The sequence below is a fragment of the Pelodiscus sinensis genome, chromosome 29, assembly GCF_052426305.1.
Source record: "Pelodiscus sinensis isolate ZL-2025 chromosome 29, ASM5242630v1, whole genome shotgun sequence".
Classification (NCBI taxonomy): domain Eukaryota; kingdom Metazoa; phylum Chordata; order Testudines; family Trionychidae; genus Pelodiscus; species Pelodiscus sinensis.
In genome coordinates this window covers 10,969,431-10,995,222 of record NC_143080.1, presented here as the reverse complement: position 1 = coordinate 10,995,222, position 25,792 = coordinate 10,969,431, and the positions used below count along the sequence as shown (strand labels likewise).

General features: G+C 55.3%; 1 protein-coding gene across 12 annotated transcripts in view; it reads left to right on the top strand.

Annotated features, from left to right (window-relative positions):
• The window catches only part of EFCAB3 (EF-hand calcium binding domain 3), a 107,685-nt gene that overhangs the window by 26,501 nt on the left and 55,392 nt on the right, over positions 1-25,792 (top strand). For all 12 annotated transcript variants that reach the window (XR_012898082.2, XM_075911697.2, XM_075911703.2 and 9 more), the window contains exons 14-29: positions 61-204; positions 1,511-1,582; positions 3,422-3,565; positions 5,000-5,071; positions 5,455-5,598; positions 5,997-6,068; positions 7,886-8,029; positions 9,827-9,898; positions 10,598-10,741; positions 11,532-11,603; positions 13,690-13,833; positions 14,763-14,834; positions 16,079-16,216; positions 18,814-18,885; positions 23,697-23,840; positions 25,098-25,169. Coding sequence is in view for 11 of the 12 variants with exons in the window: in XM_075911697.2 (XP_075767812.2) it covers positions 61-204; positions 1,511-1,582; positions 3,422-3,565; positions 5,000-5,071; positions 5,455-5,598; positions 5,997-6,068; positions 7,886-8,029; positions 9,827-9,898; positions 10,598-10,741; positions 11,532-11,603; positions 13,690-13,833; positions 14,763-14,834; positions 16,079-16,216; positions 18,814-18,885; positions 23,697-23,840; positions 25,098-25,169 (1,722 nt within the window). In the remaining variant the exon portion in view is untranslated. The remainder of the gene's footprint in view (positions 1-60; positions 205-1,510; positions 1,583-3,421; positions 3,566-4,999; positions 5,072-5,454; positions 5,599-5,996; positions 6,069-7,885; positions 8,030-9,826; positions 9,899-10,597; positions 10,742-11,531; positions 11,604-13,689; positions 13,834-14,762; positions 14,835-16,078; positions 16,217-18,813; positions 18,886-23,696; positions 23,841-25,097; positions 25,170-25,792) is intronic.

Here is a 25,792-nt window from a genome sequence, read left to right as displayed (position 1 = left end):
CCTTTGGGAAGCCCGGCCCCACCCGAACGCCGGGCGCTCTGTCCCTCCGTGTGTCTGCAGCGCTGAAAGGGGCCGTTGCCGCCGTCAGCAAGGTGCAAGGCGACAGGGTGGCTGCGAGCGACTTGCTGTCCTGGCTGCGGGACATGGGGATCCACGTCTCGGATGCAGAATTCCAGCAGGCGCTGGAGCAGGTGTCTGTGGATGGTGAGTGCGAGGGGTCAGACTCAGGAGCACAGTCCCACCTCCGCATGGGCAACTCTCGGGCTTCAAGTCCTGGGACCGGGTGAGACGCCGGGCGTCTGCTCACCTGGAGGCTTTCCCTGATGCTCCCATTGGCCGGATCACAGCCAATGAGAGCAGCCGGAGGCGGTACCCAGGAGCAGCAGGAGGCACTGAACCAGGTAAGTGCCTGCCCATCTCCCTCATCCCCCTCACACAGACCCCTCCTGCTGAGACCCCCACCCCACTCCTGCACCCTCCCTCTCAGTCCCCCCACTCATGCACCCAACTTCCCTCAGACCTTCCCACCCTCAGCCAGGGCCGGATTAAGACCTTTAGAGGCACTAAGCACTGAAAAGATTATGGTGCCCCCCCCCTTATGTAATTCAAAATAAAAACAACACTATACTGTCAAATCTCTCTCTTTTTTTTTTTTTTGTGCCCCTGCTTTGCTGGTGCCCTAAGCACGTGCTTAGTCTGCCTATTGGGTAATCCAGCCCCGCCCTCAGCCCGCTCCTGCACCCAAACTCCTGGCCAGACCCTACCCCCACCCCGCACCCATTTCTGGCTGGTGGTCCGCAGAAAGGTCTGCATTGAGCGGGGTGGGACGTGGACCAAAAACTTGGAGAACCACTGAGCTAGAGGCCTAGAACCCAGAGAGGACATTCAGACCCCGAGTGCCTCACCGGCGGTTGTGTGGAGGCCAGGAGAGGAGAGGAGTGAGGTGTGTGTGGCTTGTGCCACGGGGGGGAGACGTGCCTCGGTGTTCCGTACAGTGGGAGGGACTGCGCGCTGACCGGAGGGACACTGCCGGCTAGCTTCCTGTGAGCGAGCAGACGGCATTCGACAGGCCGGTTCTGTTCCAAACTCCGCCACGCTCCTGCATGGGGACCCTGCACGAGGCGCTCCCTCCGTTTCTTCTCCCACCCTTCGCTAGACTGTAGGCGACTCTCCCTCTTGCTGTGTGTCAGTGCAGGGGCACCAGCACGGCAGGGGCAGGGGACTGACCGGAAGGGTGAGCAACGGAGGGAGGGAGCCAAGACGAGCGAGCGAGCGAGCGGCAGACTCTTGAGGGAAAGAGGCAGCGCAGGAGGGCTGTGGGGGAAGGGGCAGTGTGAGAGCAGGGCCTCCGGTGGTTTGGTCAGCCTGGGAGAGGGGCTGTGAGGGGCAGGGCCACTGTTTGGACCCCTGTGGGCCACTTTTAGGGTGCTTCTTCTGCTCATGCGTCGGTCTAGCGCCTCGAGGTGCCTGGGGATCCACGCAGCTGACTGAGCGCTTCTCTCCACTGCAGCTAACGGAAAGGTGAACGTCAGAGCTTTCATGGAAGTCCTGTCCAAAAGTCCGCGGCTCTGCCAGCTGCTAGGTGAGTGGGGGCGGACGGGAAGTAACACCAGCCAGGAACGTGGGCTCGGACGCTGGCTTGATTAGCAGATCCATTTCCCGCACTTGGGCACACGCGAAGCCAATTCCGTTAGGTGCGTGAACCACCAGCAGGCTGGATTTCCCTGCGGGGCGCGCCGCACAATGAGCGGGGCTGAATTTGGCCATAAAAAACAGGTCGATTTTCAGACTGCGGATGCAATCTGATGGATGCTCCTGGGGCCAGAGCTCCAGCTGGGGGAGGTCGGTGTCGCTCCAGTCCGGTAAGTAGCACCACACCAATTTAGGCATGATTTACAACCTGCCTTGGGGCGTGTTCACGCCGCAGCATTATTTCAGAGTAACAAAATGCGCGTCTGCACTGCAAACCGTTATTTCGAAGTAATGGCGAGCTGGAGGAGTTCTTACTCTGACTCCGGTGACCCTCCTTTCACGAGAAGGAAGGGCAGGCGGACGGAGAGTGTTCTTCCTTCGACTTCCTGCTGCATAGACAGCGCCAAAAGTCGAGTGACACTATTTCCGCTTCAGCGATGCAGTTGACGAGCTGAAGTTCTGCAGCTTCGTTCAGCTTTTGCCCGGCTGTGTAGAGGTGCCCTGGGAGTTTAAGGGTGTCTGTTAGCCAGCAAAATGCTTCCTGCCCAGCCCCAGTTCCCCAGCAGGACAAGACAGACTGCGGAGCTCTGGGACCGCACGAGCAAAGGGAAGCGGGTGAGCAGAGGCACGTAACAGACCCGATGGTGCACTCAGTGACAAATCAGGCCTCACTTTACCAGAAATATCCCTGAGTCGCACCAGTGCACAATCCAAATCGGGCCCCTGGTTTCTGAGAGCACGAGGCGGTGGGAACTTTTATTGCTCTTCCGTTACATAGCCAAGCAGGGAAGGTTAAAAAGGTGGATGTCTTCGTCGGAGGAACCTGTGGTGTGTTTACTTGTCACTGACGACAAGCGGCGAGCTTTGGGCCTAATACAAAAATGGGCTCTGAACATTCCCAGCTCTCTGCTCCTGGGGTGACTGCCATGTGCATGTGGCGTGTACACGTGCCACTCGCCTTCTGCCAAATGGTGCAGCTTGTGTCTGTGTGTGTATGTGTGCGTTCGTGCACGTGCATGTGTGTGTGCACACGTGTAAGCATGCGTGCATGCAACAGTGCGTGTGTGTGAGCATCCGGGTGTTCTCAGTCCAGTCCCACTCAGGAATCCAGTGTCTTTTTCTTGGAGACCCAGGGTGGCTGTGATTGAGGCACTGACTAACTCATGTTCTCAACCATGACTTCAGCCCCATTTCACCCCTAGCAAATGTATCCAGCAAGGCTTCTCTCCACATACCCCAGAGGCAATATGGTAGCTAACACGGTGTCAGCCCCAACTCCCGTCCCCGGTCAAGACCAGGCCTGTACTGTGCGGCTGAGGACAATAAAGGCCGCATCAAGGGGCCAGATAAGAGCAGAGAACAGATTGGCCATAGTGAGCTCATTGGTGTGGCCCCGACACGGACACGCCTGTGGGGTATCGACTCTGGATTGCCTGCTACATTCTAGCTCCCACTCGAGGGGGGGAGCGGAGCCGTCGTGCCTTGACCCAGCCCCCCAGCAGAAGCACCCCACGAGGACTGGGGAGCGGCTGTGAGAACGTGCTGATTCAGCGCTCCCCACGGAGGGCCCTGTCCCCTCCCTCCTGCCCTTCCAGCAGCAAGGTGGGAAGAGGAGGCTGGTGTCTTGCCCCAAGGCATAGGTGTGCAGCCTGGGAGGTGTGACGGGTGCCAGCGAGGGGGGGTCTTGGGACAGGAGCCCTCACGTCTCTCCCATCCTGCGGCCTTGCAGCGGTGCAGGAGGCCCTCAGGGTCGTCAAGCATGTCAAGGAGGACGAGGTGGAGGCGAGCCGCCTGGACACCAGCCTGAGAACCCTGGGGCTGCGCCTGGCCAGCGACGTGATCGGGCAGGTGCTGCAGTCGGCTCACGTGGACGGTAAGCAGAGTGGGCAGGACCGGACCCGTGTCCGGGGGGCATCCCCTCCCGCAGCGACCTGCCCTCTGCCGTGTTACCCCCCCCCAGTGTGCCTGACTAAGGCTTGCACAGAGCATCTCTCACCAGAGGTTTGCAGACCCTGTGCTCACAAGGCAGGCGTCACCATCCCAGGTGGCCTGTTCTGCAAAGGGGCCAGTGGCATTGTTTGGCCTGGAGTCCAACCGGGCCATCTCCTGCCTTAACCTCGGCTCCCCGGAGTGCAGCTACGGCCGCGCTAATCAAGCCTCTCTGCAGCCTGTTTGCAGTCCCCGTGGAACGTTCCTTGGGCTAAGAATGGCAGCCGGCGTGGTAGAGACACCAAGTGATGTCAGGAGCAGGACCAGCGCCAGACTTCCCCTGGTGATCCCCGAATGTGAAGAGAAGGAATTGCGGGGGGCGGGTTGGAGATAAGCCAGGAAAGGACCTGAGTCAGGGCTGTACGCGTGGGAAAGTCTCCTAGCTGCCTGTAACGGTTCCTGGGAAAATTCTGAGAACAGAACTGCAGCGCCGGGCCACTAGGTTCTACTGCCAGCTTGCCACTGATTTCCCGTGCGACCCCAGTCAAGGCACCTCGCCCCAGATCCTCAAGGGTATTTAGGCACCTAACGCCCATTTGAAATCAATGGGAGTTAGGCACCTGAATACCTTTGAGGATCTAGGCCTCAGTTGCTCTGTGCCTCAGTTGCTCTGTCTGTATAATGGAGGGGATGATGCTGGCTGATCCCCCAGGGCGCCTCTGAAGTGTTACGCGGAATGGGAGCCCCTGGACTACAATGCAGGGGGGACCTTCAAATGTGTGAGGCTGTCGTTTGGCCTCCGGGGCCGGAGGGGGCTGAGAGTGTTATCAGACCGGCGGGACAAGGGTTTCCTGCTACAGAGCAGCATGGAAGAGGGTGCCTGGGGGAAAGGTTTGGCTCCACGGATAACTCGGGCAGCAGGACATTGTGGGAGATCGGCCAGGTTTGTTCTCTTGCTGATCCCGGGGACCCGATCTCCCTGCTTTCTATCCAGAGCTGCCTTTGGGCCTCCCCAAACTCGGGGGGGGGGGGGGGTCAGGATGCTCAGTGCAAGCACAGGCCAGGCAGGGCAATGCCTTCTCCCCAGACACCCTCCTTCACGAGCTAGTCCTTGTGCCTGTTGGCTGCGCTGCCGGGGCCCAGCCGGGGCTCCTGTGCTGGCAGCCTCTTCCTTGAGGCTCTGGCTGAAATTCCCAGCAGGGCAAGACAGGACTCCAAGCAACGTAAGTTCCAGCCAGGGCGATTGCAGCTCCCCCCAGCCTGGTGTGCTCGGCACTCGCTGGCTGGGGAGATACTGTAACTTAGTCCCTCCCACGAGACTAGGGCGGCTGCCAGCAGGCTGGGCACCCCTGGGTCACACCAGCCTTTCTGCTTGCAGAGGCCGGGAGGGTGAAATTCGCTGATTTCATGACGGCTCTGTCCAGGAGCCAGTATTTCATCCTACCTGCAGGTGAGTGCCGGTCTCCTAGTGAAGGGTGGGCAAAGGGCAGGGAGGAGAAAAGGGGCCAGGCGTGTTCCTGGAACCGCCCTGATTTTAGTACGGGCAAGTGTGTGCCACGTCCCTTCACTCTGCGGCACCAGGAGGGTGTGATCTCCACAGACCTCCAGCTGGCCAGGCAGAGACGGACGGGGGTCTGCAGCTCAGCCCTCCGTGCTCTGTGCTTTGAGTCTAGCACAGCTAGACAGGCCAGAAGGGACCATCTAATCTGCCCCTGGCTACTGCTGACCAGAGTATTCTGGGGCAGCGCCTACTCCCCCTAGAGCTAAGGTGGCAGCAAGAGGTAAGTCCTGGCCACTCGCCGACTCCCTCCGGCCCGTTCTCTGTGCCCGCAGCCCTGCAGGAGGCCTCCAGCATCCTCAGCAAGCTGGAGGGGGAGAAGATCAGCGTTCAGGACCTGCAGACCGTGCTGAGCCACTTGACCGTCCGTCTGTCCGGCGCAGAGCTCGCCGACGTGCTCCAGCTCTGTCCTGTGGATGGTGAGAATTGCCCCTGGGGCGGGGGCGGGGAGAACCGGCTGTGTCTGCTCTTCGACGTGGCCGTTCGGTGGCCTAGATCCCGCAATGCCGTGCGCTTCCCGACTTTACCATCCCCTCCCGTAATGGAACGCACTGGCAGCGGGCGGGGTCACTGCTGCAGAGAACAGCGCTGCCCTGTAGTGCCGGATGGGCTCTGCGCTGCTGAGGAGATTCCCCGGCAGTCCAGTGGCTGGGCTCTGAGTGTCTGATTTCCGTCGCTGCACTGCCATTCTGCGCTGCTGCAGTGCGCAGCCCAGCGCTGGCTGTGGATGCTGGGGAGCGGCCAGGATGGTACCATTGGAGCATTGGCACGTTTGCTAATCCCAGCCCCCACGTCCTTCTGTGCCTGTATCTCCCAGACAGCAGCAGGGTGAACCTGAGCGATTTCATCAGGGCAGTGACCTCCAGCCGGCGTTTCGCAGAATCGGTGGGTGAGTGAGCGCTGTGCTGCGCTGCGCTGTGCGGGGACCTTCGCTGGCTCGCCCTGCAAGGCAAAGCGGCCTGGAACGTGCTCCAGCTCCCAGCTGCTTGGTGAGGAGAAGCAGCCCAGAGCAGCAGGGGAATCCAGTGTCTGGACTGCGATGTCCGTGTCATGTCGTTGGGGCTGAGTTCGCACTGCCCCGCCCCCGCCTGCAGCAATATTTGTAGCCCGGCGCGCGCCTGGCAGGGTTTCCAGAGCCAGACTGAACAGCTGCCCTCTGACCAGGTGGCGAAGCCGCTGCTCCCCCGGAGGCCTGAATCGGCTTCTTTCCCTTTGAGGCCAATCCGGGAGGGCTCCTTTGGCAGGTGCAACGCCCTGACCATGGAGCCAGCCCCAACCCTGCCCTCTCTCCCCCTTTGAGTGTTGAGCCACTGCCGAACTAAGGGCCTGATCCGGCACTCGTGGGAATCTTGCCATTGACGTTTTCATGCAGCTGGCTTGTGGGGGAGGGAGGGAAGCTCATGCACCCTCGCTGGCTCCCCCATAGTCCAGGAGCCAAGGCCTGGCACCCCCTTGGGTACCTGGTTTCTGTGGGGCAATAATGTTTCAGTTACAGGTTCCTGGTAATTTGTAAGCATTGGCAGAAAACATGCTCTGTAGCATTCTTCGGGAAGCAGCCGGTTACAAAATTCCCAGCAACTTCGGCAATGCAGGGTCAGAGGCTCGGGGGGGATGCTCCCCCTGCACAGGGCCCAGCATGAGGGCTGTGCATCGCTTCACCCTCGGAAGCCCTCCTGTGTACACAGGCCTGTGCACAGGGTGAATCTCACCCGCACAGCAAGAGCCAGTCTTGGAGCCTTTCAGCAGAGCACCTGGGCATGAAAACCTCCTTAACGGTCAGGGTGATTAAGCACTGGGATAAATTGCCTAGGGAGGTTCTGGAAGCTCCATCACTGGGGATATTGAAGAGCAGGTTAGAAAGACACCTGGCAGGGATGATCCAGACCAGGGCTACTCAACACGTGGCCTTTGGGGCCCCATGCGGCCCACGGCCTGTTTGTAGCAGCCCCCGGTGCGGTTCGGGTTTACGTGGGGCTCAACACGCGGCCCGTGAGTGGGGTCCTTTGAACATGGCCTCCACTGGGAACACGCTCCACAACGGCGAGTCAATAGACTGGTCTTCTGTTGAGACGTGTTTTAGTAATTACATTCCTGGACTGTCATTGCTCATTTATGGTGCTGTCATATGAGTGGAAATTGGGTAGCTGTTGCATTTGATTAACATCAGCAGAACTGACTGAAATGGGACCTGTGTTGTGTCATCTTGCCGTAATCTTTGTACTCATGCCCGTCAGTGTGAAAGAAGCTATTTGCATATATTTGCATGTGTATGCAAGCACACTTAAGTTGCAGCCCTCGGCATGTGCTGTGAGTATCATTGTGGCCTCTGGGGCTTCCAGAGTTGAATAGCCCTGATGTAGACAGTGCTTGGTCTTGCCGTGGGGGCAGGACTGGACTCGATGACCTCTCGAGGTGCCTTCCACTTCTAGGGCTCTATGATTCTGTGTGCTTTCCGCATGGGACTCAAGCGCATGCTTACGCACCTCCACGGGGGCGTGTTGCTGATGCCAAGGGCTGACCAGATGAGAGTCGGAGGCTTTTCCACCCCCACGCCCCCCCCCCCCCCCCCGTGCAGACACAGAATCTCTCAGGACAGTGGATAAGAAGCTTCCTCTAGGCCTGGCCACCCCTTTCTCTTTGCTGGCCCTGAAGCCGGCGCAGTGACGTTTACTTGCCCCTCTCCGTGCGTCGGCTGTGTGTCCGCAGGGCTGCAGCTCTCCTGCCTGGCCATCAGCACGCTCCAGGATGACCACTTCGACCTCCACCACCTGGAGTCCACCCTGACCAACATGGGCCTGCGGCTAGCGAAGGAGACGCTGGCGGAGGTGATGAAGGTCGCCAGCGCGGACGGTGAGCATTCCAGGCAGCGGCCTCTGTGTGTCCCTAAGGTGCCACGGGGGGACTTCTCCTTGTGCCAGCAGCTACCAACTAGCAGGGCGACCCCTGCGGCTGTCACCAGGCAAGGCTCCACATGGAGCTGTCGGAAGTGGGATCCATCCTGTGTCTGTGCTTTCCACTCCGAGGCTACGTCTACACTGGCATGAATTTCCAAAAATGCTTTTAATGGAAAAGTTTTCCGTTAAAAGCATTTTCGGAAAAGCGCGTCTAGATTGGCAGGATGCTTTTCCGCAAAAAAGCCCCGATCGCCTTTTTCACGATTGGGGCTTTTTTGCGGAAAACAGTCCTATGCTGTCTACATTGGCCCTTTTGCGCAAAAGTCTTTCGGAAAAAGACTTTTGCCCAAATGGGAGCAGCATAGTATTTTCGGAAAAGCACTGATGATTTTACATGAGATCGTCAGTGCTTTTCTGGAAATTCAAGCAGCCAGTGTAAACAGCTGGCAAGTTTTTCCAGAAAAGTGGCTGATTTTCCGGAAAAACTGGCCAGTCTAGACACAGCCCGACTGTCTGACAGTGGGTTTTCACCTTCCGCCCCCATCAATCTGTGTCTCTGGGGGGCACAGGGCTTCTTGTTGTTCAAGCCTCAGTGGCATGTCTGCAGGTAAGTGCAGGCAGGTCCAGTCCCCTGGGGCTGCTGTGGACACTGGGGAGGCCACGTCTGGAGTTGTGTCCAGTTCTGGGGCCCCCACTATAGAAAGGATGTGGAGGGGCACCAGCGAGAGGCAACCAAAATGACTGGGGGGCTGGAGCACATGACGTGTGAGGAGAGACTGAGGGATTTGGGCTTGTTTAGTCTGCAGAAGAGAAGAGTGAGGGGGGATTTGAGAGCAGCCTTCAGCTCCCTGAAGGGAGGTTCCACGGTGGATGGAGAGCGGCTGTTCTCAATGGTCACAGGTGGCAGAACAAGGAGCAATGGTCTCACATTGCAATGGGGAAGGTCTAGGTTGGATATTCGGAAAAACTATTTCCCTTGGCGGGTGGGGAAGCGCTGGGCAGGGTTCCTTAGGGAGGGGGTGGAATCTCCATCCCTAGAGGTTTTTAAGTCCTGACAAAGCCCTGGCTGGGATGATTGAGTTGGGGTTGGTCCTGCTTTGGGCAGGGGGTTGGACTTAATGACTCCTGAGGTCTCTTCCAGCCCTGGGATTCTATGCATGGTCGTAGGCCGGGCCTACACACACACTGCATGTGTGAGACTGGGCTGAATTTCAGCCATATATATCTGCCATTATGTGTTTGGCCCTGTCTAACCGGAGAAGTCCTCTTGTGAGCTCTGCCCTTCTTAGCCCTGTGGGGTTTGCCCGTCCAGCTGTGTTCCCCAAATCACACCGATTGCAAGGCTGGAAAGAACACCTCGCCTGACCTCCCGCCTAACCCACACTGGAGCAGAATTTGACCCGCTGGGTCCTGACTGGGCCCTTCTCCTTCCAGAAAAGAGTGTGTTTTGGGGCCCAGGAACTCAGTGTTAATCAATGGGAACCACCCTGCAGGCCCGGAGGAATTTCCAGGCTACTGTGTAGTGCAGGGGAAGATTTTCAAAGGAGCCAGGAGCAATGAGGGGACCCAGTTCCCACTGAAAAGTGAAGGGGAGCCAGACACTGAACTCCGCCTGGCACACTGGAAAATCTCCCCCAAGCTCTTTAACATTCCCCCTCGTTCACTCTTTTCCTCTTGCTCCATCGCTCCAGTTTCTGTCCATTGGTTTCTGTCCATCGTTCTTCCCACATGTGAACTTGGCTTTGCCTTGCAGACCACGGGAAGGTGAATTTCAGAGAATTCATAGCAGTTTTAACCCAGCTGCCTCACTTTCCTGACACTACCGGTGAGTCAGAGTTTTCTCTAGAAAAGAAATCATTATCGGGACGGGAGGTCAGGCGTGGAATTTCGTTTCGATCGTTTGGGGCCAGATCCTGCTCCGTGGCCCCCAGTGTGGATCAGGAGTAATTCCCACAGTGGCAGCGGAGTGCGACAACTGAGTTCCCAAAACTCTCCCCTGTACGCTGTCAGCTGTGGCTGGTGCTGCTGGAAGAGGACTGAGCAGAACACGCTGACTCTCTGCAGAAGGAGAGGAGCGAGGGTGTGGGCTGAGCAGTCCTCTGGGAGGAGCCCAGGCAAACATGCAGGGAAGGCTGGAGCAGAACTTGATGAGTCTGACCCAAAGCCCTGAAGTCTTTCCATCTGCTTCAGTGGGCTTTACATCAGGCCCTTTTGTTCTTTTATGGCTGGTTTCTTTGTGGAAGGTTCTCCCAAGGGGCCGGTGACACCATAAAGGCTCCTGAATTTCAGCAAGTGCCAGGCCCCTGCCCTCTGATAATCAAAGAATCGGTTTTCTTCTGGACACCTTTCCCTAAAACCAGGCCTCAGGCCGGGGAGCCGTCCAGCCTCGGCGCAGCAAGTGGTGGGGGGTGAATGTGTCAGTCTGCGGGGGGGCCTGCACACATGGATCCGTCCCGATCCTCTCAAGAAAGGCCGCGCCGGTGCGGACAGGACTCTTAGCCCTCTCTGTGCGTGTGCGTTGCAGTGCTGAAGGAGACCTTCGATGCTCTGAGCAGCATGAAGGACGTGAGCGTCCATGTCGATGCGCTGGGCTCCACGCTGGCGAGCGTGGGGATTGTATTAACGGAGGAGGAGCTACGCGAATTGCTGGCATCCGTTGCCATCGCCGGTGAGTATGCCAGTTGGCTTTGCCCTGGTGAGCTGCGTGCTGGGGCCGGCTGGAAACGAGTGTTGGGATTTCCCGATGTCTGTGTGCGTGAGAGCTCGTGCCAGACCCTGAAAGGGCATTCCCGCCATAGATCTCGGAGCGCTTTACAAGGGACGTCAGTATCATTATCCTCATGTTATGGGGGCAGGACTGCGGCACACAGAGCTAAAGCGACTGTCCCACGGTCCTGTCGTAAGTCAGTAGCGGGGCTAATGCTCAGCACGCCTGAGTCGTAAGCCAGTCTGTCTCGCTAGAGGGCCGGCAGGACACATCTCCTGCTTATGGAGGTCTTCACTGTAGCGGTGACTGCACATTCACGCAGCCAGAATTCTGGGCCTGAGTCCCTCTCGCCATGAGCCAACTTTTATGCAGGTGCAAAAGGCAGCCATTCACTCGCACCCCCCTTCATACACCGCTAGCTGTCTTCAGCCCTCCTGCGCCCGGCCAGCTCACTGCTCAACAGAGCAGGTGATCACACAAGATCTGGGGCATGCATCAATGGGCCTGATTCTCCCTGGAATGAAGGCCCCTTGAGCTGCCCCTGGCAGCAGTAAAGGGAGATTTATTTGCACTCCCAGCTCCCTCTGCCCTCCAGGGTAGCCTGGAGGGACCTCCATGTCACTGGGACGTGAGCCCTGAGAGAGGCGAATCTGGACCTTCCCCCAGAAATTAGTGATGAGGATTCCAGTGCGGCGCGACCTGCATCTCTCTGCATCCCCCGGTAACGTCTGCACTGGGCTGTGCCTTGCAGGAGACGGGATGGTGCAGTTTAAAGACGTCCTGGTGTCCATGACGGGGACCCGGCGACTCACTGAGTTTGAAGGTGAGCCGAAGCGCACAGGCGCTGACAATGGATGGAGGGGGATGCTGAGCTGGGGGCTCTCCCAGAAGAAGCCCCGGGAGACTCCAGGTGGGGGATAGCAGCAGTGCTCTCCGAGCAAGACTAGATCTCTCTCTAATGGCTGGTTGTCGGCCATGCGCTGGCCTCCATCCACTACTGCAGGCTGGGATTTCCAAAGCCACTTGGAGGAATTTGGGGTCCAATTCCCATTCAAAATAAACGGGGATTCCAAATCCCAGAGCAGCTCCTCTGCAGTCAGGGTCGGGAGGCCAGGACAGACAACACATTGTGCTCCAGACCTAAAAGCGCACGGTCCCTCGTGGAGGCTGCAACTGACTCCGTGGCCCAGGTGTAGAGCTGGGAACCTGTAACACCAGCAGGTGAGGTGACACAGGGATGCAGTCGGAGGGGCATAGGACATGGTTTGCAGCCATCCAGACCCGTGGGGGTGAGATGAGTGTCACAGTGTTGCTGGTCATGCAGCCAAAAAATAAAGGTAGCACAGGAAAGGAGGGGAAAGCAGGGAAGAGGCAAAAAAGAGCAATGTCTCTGCTTCCAGCTGCTAAGAATTCACCAAAGGTTGCTAAGAGGGGAGGCCAAATCTCTGCAGATTAATCGTCTCCAATGCAGGACTCACTCTTGCTGCCAAGTCGCTGTGCCAAGCCGCTATCCCCGGCGGCTGTCTGCTCCTCCGACTAAGTAAGCAGAGCTAATTGGCTGCAAGCTCTGGTCTAGAGAACCACGCTTTCTGCTCGCTGGCACGCTTCCAGGAGGCGGGAAAAGCCAAACCACGGATCTGGGAAGCTGAGTCTTTCAGGAGGAACCCTTGACACTCTGTATTTGGAACCGTAGTGGGGTTGTCTGGCCCCATGTCTCTGTTGATGTAAGAGCAGAGGAATTCCCAGACTGGATTGGACCAAGCGTCTGTCTAGCCAAGTGTCCCGTCTCTTTCAGGACCTAGTATCTGATGCTTCAGAGAAAGATGCAAAAAAACCTAACAAAACCCATCATGAGTGACAAAGTCATCCAAGGCGTTCCTGCCTCGCCCTCTCACTCGGTGCTACCTTCTGCCTGCAGCAGGCGGAGATTTAGTGCTGAGACTAGGTGATCCTGTTTAATGGAAGAGTCAGTGTTCCCATCCACTCCCGGCTCGCATCCAGGACGTTTCTCACGTGGCTCATTCATTGTCTTATGGGCTCCGCTGTGCGGGGAGTAATTCCTGAATATGTTCCTGCTTAGCGCTGCCTGTGAACATTTTTGTTCCAGAATAAGAGCGTCCACACATGGAGTTAATCAAGAATAGTTAATCCACTTTAAAGTCACACCCCTACATTACTCCAGATTAAATTTCAGCTGTAAATACATGTGATGGCGCGTTGGGGTTTTCCCATCTCCTGCACCCCCGTAGTGGCACAGACAGACTCCACCAGCCAGTAGAATAGAGGGAGTTTATTGCTTCTCCAGGATACAGCACAGCACAGATGTCATCTGGTTACAGGAACCAGGCCTAGGATGCCTCAGACCCCTTCAGATGGGGGAGACTGGGCCCCTAAATCCCAGCCCCTTTCCCTAGGCTGTCTCCTCCATGATCCCAGACAGAAACTAACTCTCTTCCAGCCCTGCCCCCCAGCCAGGGGCGGCATTCCACCTTCCTTTGTTTCTCTCCCTGGGGGGTAGCTGGTCGGACAGGTTGAGAGACCCTTGCCTAGTGACTCATCCCCTGTCCTGCTGGGCCGTGCTACAGACAGCAGCCAGTGGGGGTCACCTACAGCCCCAGCATAGCAACCAGCAAGGTACCAACACTGCGTCACAGTACACCCTTACGTGGCTTTGGCTTTTCGAAACTGAGCCTATCACTGATTATCCTTTTTCTATACCAACCGTATCTCCGTAGTTAACAGAACCTTTCTTCTGGGGTCGTTTGCAGCTTGTGCCAAGCGAGTGTAAAACGCTGCCGGGCCGTTGCTGATCTAGTGACCTTCCAAGCCCACTGCATCAGCAACTGCCCCTGCCAGGCTAGCAGAGAGCCAGGCTCCGAGACGCACTAGCTGCCTCTCTGCTCGCGCAGCCTTGCAGGACGCGTTCACTGCCCTCAGCAAAATCAGCGGAGACAAGATCGAGGTGAGCAGCTTGCCGGCGGCGCTGAAAGCCTTGGGGATCCAGTTAACCCCTGAGGAGCTGCAAGAAGCCCTGCCCTCCTGTCCTGCTGACGGTGAGCGTCTCACGCACTCGGTTCTAGGGCTTGGCAGAGCACTGGGGGATGTTCTGCCCGGCCTGGGGGGATGCAGTACTGGCTGTGTGTGAGAGTGGGTGGAGGATGTAGGAACCTCTCATCTCCTGGTATGGCCAGGGGGAGGGCTGGGGGGTTTCTGGGACCCGAGGAGGAGGAGGAAAACCAGTGGGAAGCTTTGGAGCTGGGAGGTGCATCACTCTGGTTTGCTACGGAAAAGGCAGGACTGTGGGAGGCTTAGGGAAAGGCTAGTGCCGCTTTCGGAGGCAGGGGCTGGGAGCATGCACACCTGGGAGGGATCGGTGGATTCTGGGTCACTGTGGCAGGGCTCTGCAGCTGGCACAGCTGTTGCATGGGCTGCTTGTGGCAGAGATGGATTGTGGAGGGGTCTGGAATCTATGGGTCCATTCAGCACTGTCCTTTTAACCTGGGCCTGACCTTAAACTTGGGAATCCCCCGGGAGGGGCCTTAGACAGAGGCAGATCCCAGCAGCTATGTGGGCTTATTTTTCACGCCATCCTGCAGCTGTTAACAGGTTCCCTGTTGCCAGCCCTTGCTCCGCCCCCTGGAGAGGCAGAGGTTTCCGGCCATGCAATAGGGCTGTGAACGTGCTAGTCCAAGTGCCTGTCTGAGCTCTCCAAAGCGGGGTCAGACTCCCAGGGAGAATGGGACTTGGGTCGCTGCACCCGTCTTTCCGGAGGGAGGGGGGAGGGTATATCCAGACAAGACCCTCTGGGTCTGATTCTCTCCCCGGTAACACCAGGCCAGTGCTGCAGTAACTCCCCCAAAGGCCTGGGCCTTATTCCACCGGTGCGAGTCACCCCCGAAGGCGCCCACCTGTCTGTCAGTAGCGTTGCCCAGCGGTGTCTCTGTTTGTCTCTCTCCCTTCTGAGCCGTGCGCTGCCTTGCAGGATCGGGGAGGGTGAATGTGCAGGAATTCATGCGGCTGCTGAGCCGCACCCCGCGCGTCTCTGGAAGTGCAGGTGAGTGGCAGGGGATGGGAGAGGAAGCTCTGGGCTGGGGGGGTGACAAAGCGTAGGCCTGCCCCCGCTTGGCTCTGTTAGGATGAACTGTTTGCAAGAGCCCAACCCCTACTCCGTGGCAGGCGGGTTTATCAACGTGGGGCAGGAGAAACGTTCGCCACACAACTCGGCATCTCCCAGGAGCCATCGCTGGCCCCGGTGTGAATTCGCCTGATGCAGGAGGTGTGCTCCCCGGGTGACTTGCCGCCGATGATGATTTTACAGGTTACACCTCACTAAAGTGCAGCCCCCGGCTTGGGCCAGTGCCCCAAGCCATTGTCGTGTTCCCACCTTCTTTGTTCTGGATCCCGGCGTTCCAGGGCCCGCTCCTCGCTCGGACTAAAATGTAGAATCAGAGAATCCTGGGGTGGGAAGAGCCTTCAGGGTCATGGAGTCCAGGCCCCCGCCCAAAGCAGGACCTAGAATGAATCTATCTTTATTTTGACACGGGCGAGGTTTTCAAGCTGGAGAGGCATCTGGCCATCAGCCCTGGAAATCCATCCCTCTGTGGAAGGGACCCGGAGAAGCGGGAGGACCCCCAGGCCCTTGACGACCTTCGGGCCCGGGGCGCCTTTGTTCGTCCTCGCATCTATCTCCTGCGGGAGGTGGGTCGTGGCGCCTGCTTCTTTTACACCCTGGAGAAAAAGAGGGGAGCTAAAAAAAAGCACTTCAGCAAATGCCAGGAATTACGGGATACTCCGCCTCCGTCAACAGGATTATGGGAGAGGCCAATTCAGGCTTTCTCATTGTTGCCGGATTTGTGTTTGTGGTTATTGGCACTTGATGCATATTATAGATATGTGGTGCAGATAATACAATTACTATGAGATATATTTATGTGCTGGCAACACACGTCAGTCGTCTGACATAGGCTTAGGAGACCTGGGCTCTAAACCCAGCTCTGCCACTAGCCTGCTAGGTGTCTTTGGGCCAGTCACTGCCCTGCTTTGTGCCTCAGTTTCCCATTTGCCTTGTCTCGTTAGAGAGTAAGCTGCTCAAGGGAGGGACTCTCTTACTACCCTGCTGATTGTGTCTGGGAGCTCTAGACAAAACTGAAATGAATTCCTGTGGAGCAGTCGCTTGCCTAGTCAAGCTTGAAGCCAGTGTTTTATACCCACAGCCCTTTAAGTCCGTTGTTGTTTAACAGTTTCCTTTGGGCAGCCTTGCTTTCATCAGCCATTGGTACTGTGTGTCTGTGTGTGCAGCGCTGCAGGCGGCTTTGGAGACTGTCAACAGGATCAAAGAGGAGAAGGTCCCTGCTTCTCAGCTGGAGCAGATGCTCAACAGCTTGGGAGTGCACGTGGCCAAAGAGTCACTCCTGGAAGGGCTGAAGGCTGCGGATGGTGAGTATCTCCCACATCAGTCCTTCTGCGGGAAGGGAGCCGCTGCTCGGGGGTTCCACGTCTGTACACAGCTCCGCGCCCGTGTCCTCTTTTGCCACACCTGCCGTGATGCTGGGCCATATTCCTGCCAAAAGCTGAGCCCGCTGGGCCCCGATCCATCAACATGCATGTGCATGTGCTTGGTATTCAACACAGAAACATGAGTCCCACTGCTATTATCCAATCCATACACCGCGTGGGCTAGGGACCCAGTCACCCCTGCGTGACAGTCAGATGCCAGATGTTCCCAGCTAACACCCAAAGGTCAAGAATTGCCCGTAAAAAATAATCAGACCTGGTTTATTTGCCCAGCAATTGCTGAGGATGCTGTCTGCCTGGGACCTTCTCAAAGGCCATCTCTGAACCTCCCAAACAAAAACTGTCAATACATTAATTAGGAGGAAAATGTGGGGGTAATTCTATAACTACTGTATGGCAAAAAGAGGCATTATGGCCTGACTGGGAGCCAGGAGGGCCGAGATTTAATCTATTTGAGCTGTTGACCTTGGGCAAGTCATGGCACAGCTATGTGCCTCAGTTTCCCCATCTATAAAGTGAAGATCATTGTAGGTACTTCCTTTGAAAAGTGCTTGAAGATCAACCTGTGAAAAGTAGTGTAGAAGGAGAGAACCTGTCTCTCTTGCACACCAATTTCCACAGATGCTGTAGCCTCTTTAAGAAGCACTATGCAGTAAAAAGCTCTGTTATCCGGCATGTTGGGGCAACAGGAGGTGACAGTTAATCAAATATTCTGGCTAACTGAGAGTTTTTCCTTACCAACAGAATACCAGTGCTAAGAATTTGTAACGGGGCATCTGCCCATAGCCACACTGGCCCTTTAGGGGTTAAAGCCGAGCCCTAGGAAAGGACTGAGAGAGTGGAGCCTGCAGCTGAGGCAGATACAGACAATTAGGGCCCAGCTGGGGCTGTATAAATAAGGGCTCCTGGAGGGAGGATGGGAGACACACTCTTGCCCTAGCTGGGGGAGCAGTAGGGTTGTTAGGTGTCTGGTATTGACCTAGACAGTCCGGTATTTTTGCCTCCTGTCTGGTAAAAAAAAAAAATCAGAAAATACCAGACACCTAAAATGTCCAGTATTTTATGATGTTTTTTCCCAGAAAAAATACCAGACACCTGGCAACCCTATACACACTCAGCAACCGGGCCCAGCCCCCACATCCTCCTGCTTACCTGGTTCCACAGGGAAGCTGCCCTTTGGCTCCGATCAAGAAAACAAGATGGCCACCGGCAAAAAGCCTAAAGACTTTTCTTAAAGGGGCCATGCTGTTTTAATGCGGTTTTATTTTTTGTTTTTTGTTTTTTGTTTTTTTTTTGTTTTGTTTTTTTGCTTAACTCTTGGGGTCCTTTTTTTTTCCTCAACAGATTTTTTTCCTGGTGTTTTTTTTTTTTTTTAGGGTGTTTGGTATTTTTGGTTAAACCATCTGGCAACCCTAGGGAGCAGGAGGGACCTGGCTGCCAGGGAAGCTGGAGGCTTCTTGAGACAGAGCAGGGCTAGGGAAAGGCAGGCAGGGCTGGGGAGCTCTGGCCTGACCACACTCCCAGGCTGCAGGGCCTAAGGCAAGGCCCGAGGTGGTAGGGCTGCCGGGAGTGAGCCAAGGCAGGAAAAGGCAGCAGGTCCACACCCCCTTTCCAATGCTGAGTGGCCATGTCAGACTGCTAGATGATGACTGGCCATGGGTCACTGAGGCAAGGTGAGCACGGGGGCGGAGGCGGAGGTTGGGGATTCCCTGGGAGGGGAGAACCCCAGAGTGTAGGGGCCATGACACAGGGTTACACTAGGGGAAAGAGCACAGTGGGCAGGAAGGCGCACTGGGCTGAACCAGCAGAAGACCTGCCCCAGGGGCAGGGACACCGATCAGCAGAGGGCACACTGAGGTGGCAGAACTGATTGCCGAGTGACCGACCGGAGGCGCGGGGGGAGATGAGTTTCCGCCCCCGGCAGAATTAGAATTCAGTACGTGACTAACGTGTCAGCATGCAGGCACTCACCAGTCCAACAGCAGTGCAGCGCTACCGAGTGGCTGGTTTCTTAACCGCTCGGGTGGCCACAGTAGGTTGGCTACCGCTCTGGGCAGTGCGTGGCAGACTCCCCGATCACTACTGCACACTACTGAACACAAATTCATCTCTCTTCCTGTTTCAGGAGCCCCGAACGCAGGCTCTTGCAGTGTCTCAGGGTCATTATCAGCCTCCGTTCCCACTGGAGATGTGCAGGTGTAGGAGATGGGGCTGCAGCTATAATGCCCCCATGACACAACCTGGACGGTGCTTTTTTGAATAAATCGATAGCTGCTTGCTTACTTGTCCTCTGCCTCCTCTGCAGACAAGCAGAGTGGGCAATTGCATCCCTCCTGGGCAGTGTCCTAGTCCAAGTTATGAGATAGAAGATTTGTATTGGGAGCAACCAGAAATGCCAGTCAATTGCATTTTTTGGTAATTAGGTGCCAGGTAACAGGGCTTTTCCTCTATACGAGCCTGGCATTGTACCATCAACAACAGTAATAGCCGTCCATTAAAGTTTAAATTGTATTTTACAGGGGATGGAAAGGTGAATTTTGAAGACTTTCTGACCTCCTTGGCCAATCCCCAGAACATCTCTGAGCTGGAAGGTAAGTGAAGGCTTTAGAACAGTGTTTCTTCAACACTGGTGTGCCACGGAACACAGTTTAAGAAACACTGCTTTAGAAGAAAGGAGGGGGAGAGGCAAACTGTATAAATAGAAAATGATCCAGTCCATTCGCTCTGACAAAGAACATCTTCTACAATTGCCCATCTGCTACCAGCAGTTTACATCGGCAAAACTGTCTCCACTGTGAACTTCAGGAGCAAAATGTGAATCTGATTTTAAAAATCAGGCCCGTTGGATGCAATTCAGCGCCGCAAAGGCCAGCAGGCCACCAAAATCCCACTTCCATTCTCGAAATGGCACTTCAGCGGTGCACGGACCCTGTGTACAGGATGAATTTCTCCTACGAGTCACTTGGCAAGGAGCATTGAAACCTTCTCACCCCCTTCGACAACAAATCCAGTCACGGCCAGTGCCCTGACTCACAGGGTGTGTCTAGACTACAGGGTTATGTTGACAAAAGTGACTTTTGTCGACAAAACTAAACCTGCATCTACACTACCGCCGAGTTCTGTTGACATAACGTCGACAGAACTCGGCAGTTTTGTCGACGTATGTAAACCTCATTCTACAAGGAATAACGCCTTTTGTTGACAGAGTTCTGTCGACAGAAGGCGTTATTGCATCTACACTGTCCTTTGCGTCTACACTCTCGTGTCAACAAAGCGGCTTGCTTTGTCGACAGAACTGGATGCAGTCTAGACGCTGTTTGTCGGCAAAAGCCTGTAGTCTAGACGTACCCCCAGAGTCTGCTCTTCGTTATTACACACAGGAGCTGTGGCCATGTGTAATAAATCACTAGCACCTCGTGCGATGGCACAAGGTAGCTGGACCCCTTTGCCTGTTTAGCTGAGACAACGAACCTTCGTGTGCAGAAAGCTCCTTTGTCTGCACGGGAGATGTGGGACGAGTGAGAGGGGAGTGAACTTGGGGAGGAGAGCACCCAGCTTCCCAGTCACCCTCTGTGACGTAGTGGGGGTACTTGCTGGGCTGTGGTGACCTCTGCTGTCTGGAGCAAGACCCAGCAGGGAAAACCTTATTATGCAAAGGTGACTCCATACCGGTTGAACCAGCCAACCCCCCATGGGGAGAAACAAAGGGAGGTGGAATGCTGCCCTGGCTGGGGGCAGGGCTTGGAGAGGGGGAGTGAGTTCCTGGCTGGAAAGCACGGGAGAAGGAACTGGGGAGGGGGCTGGGATTCCCCTATCTCAAGGGGGGCACTGAGGCCTCTTAGCCCCCAGTTCCTGTAACCAGATTACATCTGTGCTGTGCTGTGTCCTGGAGGAGCAATAAACTCCCTCTATTCTACTGGCTGGTGGAGTCTGTTTGTGCCATTTCGGGGTGCAGGAGACGGGGGACCCCAACGCGCCGTCACACCCTCCTTCTTCCCAGGGGTAAAGCAGGGACCTTGCCGCCCCCCAAACTTTAACCCTCAGCTTGAGAATTCCCCTTCCCTGTGTCTGGAACTGCTCATACTGGTCAGAAAAGCCCACAAGAATTTCCATGGATCCGACTGTTTTATCCCACACACGCTGCTTTAGCTTCACATCATTAGCCATGTCCAGGAACTGTTCCTGAACAGCCAGCTCACACATGCCTCCCGAGCTTGTGATTCCTTTCCCCCTCACCTCCTTCTCTAGCAGATCTTTCATTTGGTTCATATAAGCCTCATTGCTTAGCCCAGCCCCCCATCTAAATTTCACCCTGTAAGTTACAGGTGTGATCCAAAACTGTTTTACACCAGATCCCTGCATTTACCATCATTTGATGCATCAGCAATCAGCATCAACTATGTCCACGGCTCACCCTTTCAGGTTTGCAACCAGAGTGGGCATTTTCCGAGTCAGGAACTGAATAGATGACGCACAGTCTCTCAAAGCGGAAGTATCTGGCGATGTCTGAGGATTCATTATAAACTGGGCACAGTCGATCCCACTCCCGGATTTTTGGAGGGAGGATCCTGTTGAGTCGGGGTGCTAACTCTTCCAGGCCAGTTCACGCAGTCTCTCTTGCTCCCTCTCCTCTTGAGCAGCGCGTTAGGCTGCTGCTTCTTTGTCCTTTTCAAGCTTTGTCAGTTCCAGGGCTCTCTCGGGGGCTTCTCCCTGGGCTTCTAGGGCTTCCTCGTGGGCAGCCTTTGGGCTCTCTCTTCTCTGTCTTTTTCAAGTCATTTCGCTCCATGGTGCTCTCATGGGCAGCCGTTGGCCCGGCAGCTTGCACTTCTGTTTTCAGCTTCTTTAATTCCATTTGTCTTTTCTGTTCAGCCTCCTTCCCTGCCACGTGGGCTCTGTGACGTGCCAGTTTCTTTTGACCCTCGCTCTCGCTCATTTTGTGGCTTTTCCTGCCTCTGTTTCCCTGACTTGAAATAAGCCAATAGAAAAAACCAACCCAGTAACGGCCCTGTCTGTCCTCTAACCACCACTGCAGGTAGAACTAGTCTGGCACTCTCTGGTCTGGCAACAGCCATGGGCAGCATGAGGTCCACTTATCATGGGTGTGGCCAAGTTTTCCATGGTCCCATAAGGTTTGTTTACAGCCACCAGTCCTGGCTCTTAGTGGTCTATTATTTAGCTCTAATTTACTCCTCAGAGCCCAGTAAGGAGGGAAATGTTGAGATATTCCTATCTCAGGGAGAGAGACAGGACCTTGAGAGGTCATCACGTCCAGTCCCCTGCCCTCATGGCAGGATTAAGTACCATCCCTGGCAGAGTTGCCCCAAACGGCCCCCCTCAATGATTGAGCCCACAACCCTGGGTTTAGTAGGCCACTGCTTAAAGCACTGTGCTACCCTTGGTTTGGCAAATTGCCCCTAGACAATATTGACCTCCTGTGGTTTGGCAAATTCTCTGGTTCAGCACCAGTCATATCCCAAGGGGGGAGGACTAGAGAGGTTCAACCTGTACTAGCATCCAGAGCACCCAGCTGTGCACATGCCCTGTTCGCTGCGCCGCTGTGATGGGGTGTGGTCACGAAAGTCCCCTTGGGATTGTTCCCCAGTGTGCTGATCTTGTTCTCTGGGACTCCCCATCACCTGGTCCTGCTGGGGCAGATCATTTAGTCTCCCCCAGACAAGGCACAGAGTTGGGGTTACAATCCCCCCGCAGAGCAGCATGGACACTGAACCACTTCAGCTTTGGGAAGACTCGAGTCTAAGGGCTCGGCATCCAGGAAACCGATCCCCAAATGGGACCAGCCCTCCCCGCGACACACACACACACACAAACACACACACACACACAAATCCATCTTTCTCCGTGAAAAAGTTCTGTACAGAAAAATCTCCTAAGGTGTCTATCCTCTATCAGTGAAAGGGAGAGATGCACAGTGGTTGCTCCCCACAGGTAACAATTATTTACACTGGGCCTGATAATAAACAAAAGTGGTTTTAGTAAGTGCAAAGTGTAGGATTTCAGTGTTTGTAAGTGAAAACAGTCAAATCAAAGTTACTAAATTAAAACATAGAAAATACATACCTAGTTCTAATCCACTCAGAAACATATTACATGCAAATTCTTACACTAAACTGCTGTTCTTATTTCATATATATGCTTCAAATCAGAGTGGATCTCTTACTCTGAGGCAATGTCTATACTGTCGTTTTTTTGGAAGAAGATACGCAAATCATGCTCTCATTTGCATATCTTCTGCCGATCCTTTTTGCAGAAGAGATTTTGCGGCTAAAAAGCTCCGTGTGGATGGGGCCATTTGTTGGGAAAAAAAAAAACCCTTTTTCGCAAGATCCTGTAAACCTCATTTTTTGAGGAATAAGGGATCTCGCGGAAAAGGTTTTTTTCCCAACAAGTGGCCCTGAGTACATGGGGCTTTTTAGTGTCAAAACCTCTTCTGCAAAAAGGATCGGCAGAATATGTGCAAATGAGAGCGCGATTTGCGCATCTTCTGCTGAAAAAAAATGCCAACGTAGACATAGCCTGAGTTGGGCCTACAAGTTCTTTAAAGATCTTTTGTATCTTCTTGGGGTGGGCCAGGCAGTTCCAAAAGCCAGCTGAGGACAAAAAGCTGATGGCTTCCCAACGCTTAAACAGACTTTCCCCCAGGGCAGGAATCCTTTGTTTTGCATCTCCCATCCCCATGGAAAATTACCGGGTCCAAGTTGGACTCCAGTACCAGGTGGCATGATCACATGTTTTCCTAGAACCAACCATCTTTTGGACTTACAGGACAAACAAGGCTATTTACAGTCATTGAGCTGATCATGGAGCCATTGGGATTCTGGGGCACCAGTAATGCCATTAGGGCTATAAATAGATCCACACGTCCTGTTTCTAACTTCACATACAAGAATGAGACAGGCACAAAAATAGGCTATACAGATCCAGCAGACTGTAACTGTAAAATTGACAGGTTACATAAGGTATCTTCGAGTTTTGCATATTCACATTCACATGCCAATTTTCATGAAGCATGGGGGGGAGGGTCACAATTTGCTCCATAATCTTTCCAGGAACTGAAGTTAAGCTGACTGGTCTGTAGATGGGTATTCTGTTTGCCCTTTTCCAGTCCTCTGGAATCTCTCCCATCTCCTATGACTTTTGAAAGATACTAGCTAATGGCTCCGATATCGCTTCAGTCAGCTCCTTGAGTATTCTCGGATGTAGTCCATCAGGCCCCGGGGACCTGAAGACATCTGACTTGTCGAACTAATTTTTAATGTGTTCTTTCTCTGCTAGCCTCTGATCCTACTTCATTTTCACTGCCACGGTAGGACGCACCCCCTTGTGCTGATGCAGAGACATGGACCAGTTAACGTTTTGCTTTTTATTCTCTGCGCATTTGCAGCGGTGCAGGGGGCCTTGGATGTCGTCAGTAGGGTTGAAGATGACAAAATGGAAGTTTCACACCTGGAGTCGGCTCTGGCTGGCATGGGCATCACGTTACCCAAGGGAGAGCTGGAGGAAGCCCTGAGACACGCTACCGTTGATGGTGAGCACCCTGTGTAGGGTGTCTGTGTTTGTAGGAGGCTGGCTGTGTGTATGGCACAATATGTGGGGTTGGATAATTTCTCTTTGGCTGGGGATATGTAACCGCTCAGGCCTAGGTATTGCCCAGCACCGGGGTCTGGAAAGGGATGTGTATGGGGCATGTTCCGCTGGGTCCTTTTGTAGCTGTGGGGAGATCGAGGAGCAAGCCTCCCCAGTATGCACGGCCAGCTCTCCCTAATGCTGGGTTCTGGGGCGCAAGGCACCTGCGGGGGGCCCTAGCCAATGAGCAAACGCAGCTTTGCTGGGGTACGAGTGGCAGGGCCAGTCCCTCTGTGTGGATCCGAGCACGGGCCTGGGGCCGGGTCTCTCTCTCGGCCATGCGGACGCTGTGCTCTGGCCAGTGCACAGTGAATGGAAAGCGGCTGGAGAGATGTGCTGAAGAACCCCCCCACGCAGGATCACTCTGTGATGGCACCAAGCTGGCGACGGCCCCTCCTGCCACCGCCACTTCCTGCCCCAGACTCCCCTTCACTCCCGCAGAACAGGTGGCCAGAGAAGGGACGTGTCCGTGGATCAAAGGGCGCAGTGAACAGCTGAGAACCAGAGAGCCCTGATCAACCCCCCCGTGTGCCCCGGCCCAGAGGACTATTGAGCCCTAGTCCTAGGTTCCAATGCTGCTGCTGTGGATGTGTGAGCAATCCCACTGAAACCCACGGCACTCACGGGGGAGTCAGCCGAGCGGGGGGCACGGCAGATCAGCTGTTCACCTGGACCTGGAGGGTCAGGAGACCTTCATTCTAGCCCGGATCTGACCTTGGCTGCATGCGACTTGCCCGTGCTCTCAACAGTGACCGTGATTTCGGGCACCTGACTTGAGACAATCTGGGTCCGTGTCTCAGAGGTTTGAACTGCCCGGGCTCCCGTGGGCGCTGCACTTTCAGAGGAGGTTCCTAAGAACAGAGAGCCACAGCGGTGAGCCGCTGGTGGGCGTGTCTCACAGGATCTTCTCCATAGCTGATCCACAGGGGATCTGAGTCTCTTACCACCCTGGGCCTTGTGGCTCTGTAGCTCAAGGATTTCGCTCTGGAGGTCTGTGAACGGGTTCAGTCCCGGGTGTGTTGGCTTAAATGGCAGCAATCCCACAAAGTCGGTCGCTGCTTCCGAGAATGAGCTTCCCTCCCGGAGCCTGTTTTCCCACCTCCTGTAACTGACAGGCCGCTGGGCTCTCTCCACATCTGACCTGCGCGTTTTCTTGCAGGAGACGGGAAGGTGAACTTTAATGACTTTCTGAAGGGTTTGACCAGCACCAAACGTTTCTCCAGAACCCTCGGTGAGTGAGGCGCTGAGGGCAGGGCAGAGATGGATGGAAGATGCTTTGTGTCGTGGAATCCAGGCTGGGTTTGCAAGGGTTCCCCAGGTCTCTAAAGCGTTGCATGTGCCCTGCTGTCATCTCCTGCAGCATTTGGGGCCAGATTAGAGACCGTTCAAGGACTCCTGTGCCCAGTAGATCCACGAGCGGCCAGTGCAACTGGTTCAGGGCTCTCCTGGTGGCTCCCTGGTGAATGAAATTTGCTTGCTATCTGACCAAGCGCCCAGGATGTGAAACCCGAGTGCCACACTGCTCTTCCAACTGGGACTGAGCACCAGGCCGGGGGCTTACAGAGCAACCTGTCTCACCCCTGGTTTCATATCGAGCTCCATTCGCCCACAGACAGCATGTGGCCCTCTGGGAGCTCAGCTCTCCCACAGGAGCATGTTGCAGACACCCGGCGCACCCAGAGCAGACTCCTGTTGGCAGACTGGACAGGCGGCCGGCGTTAGGGTGCTGGGCTGTTGTCAGGGTGCACACCCCACCGTGCCTCAGTGCCCCCTGACCGTCCTCATCTAGCCCCTCTCAGGGCAAGTTACAGTCTGTATGGGTTGGTCATCATTGGCATCGGGGTTATCTCTACT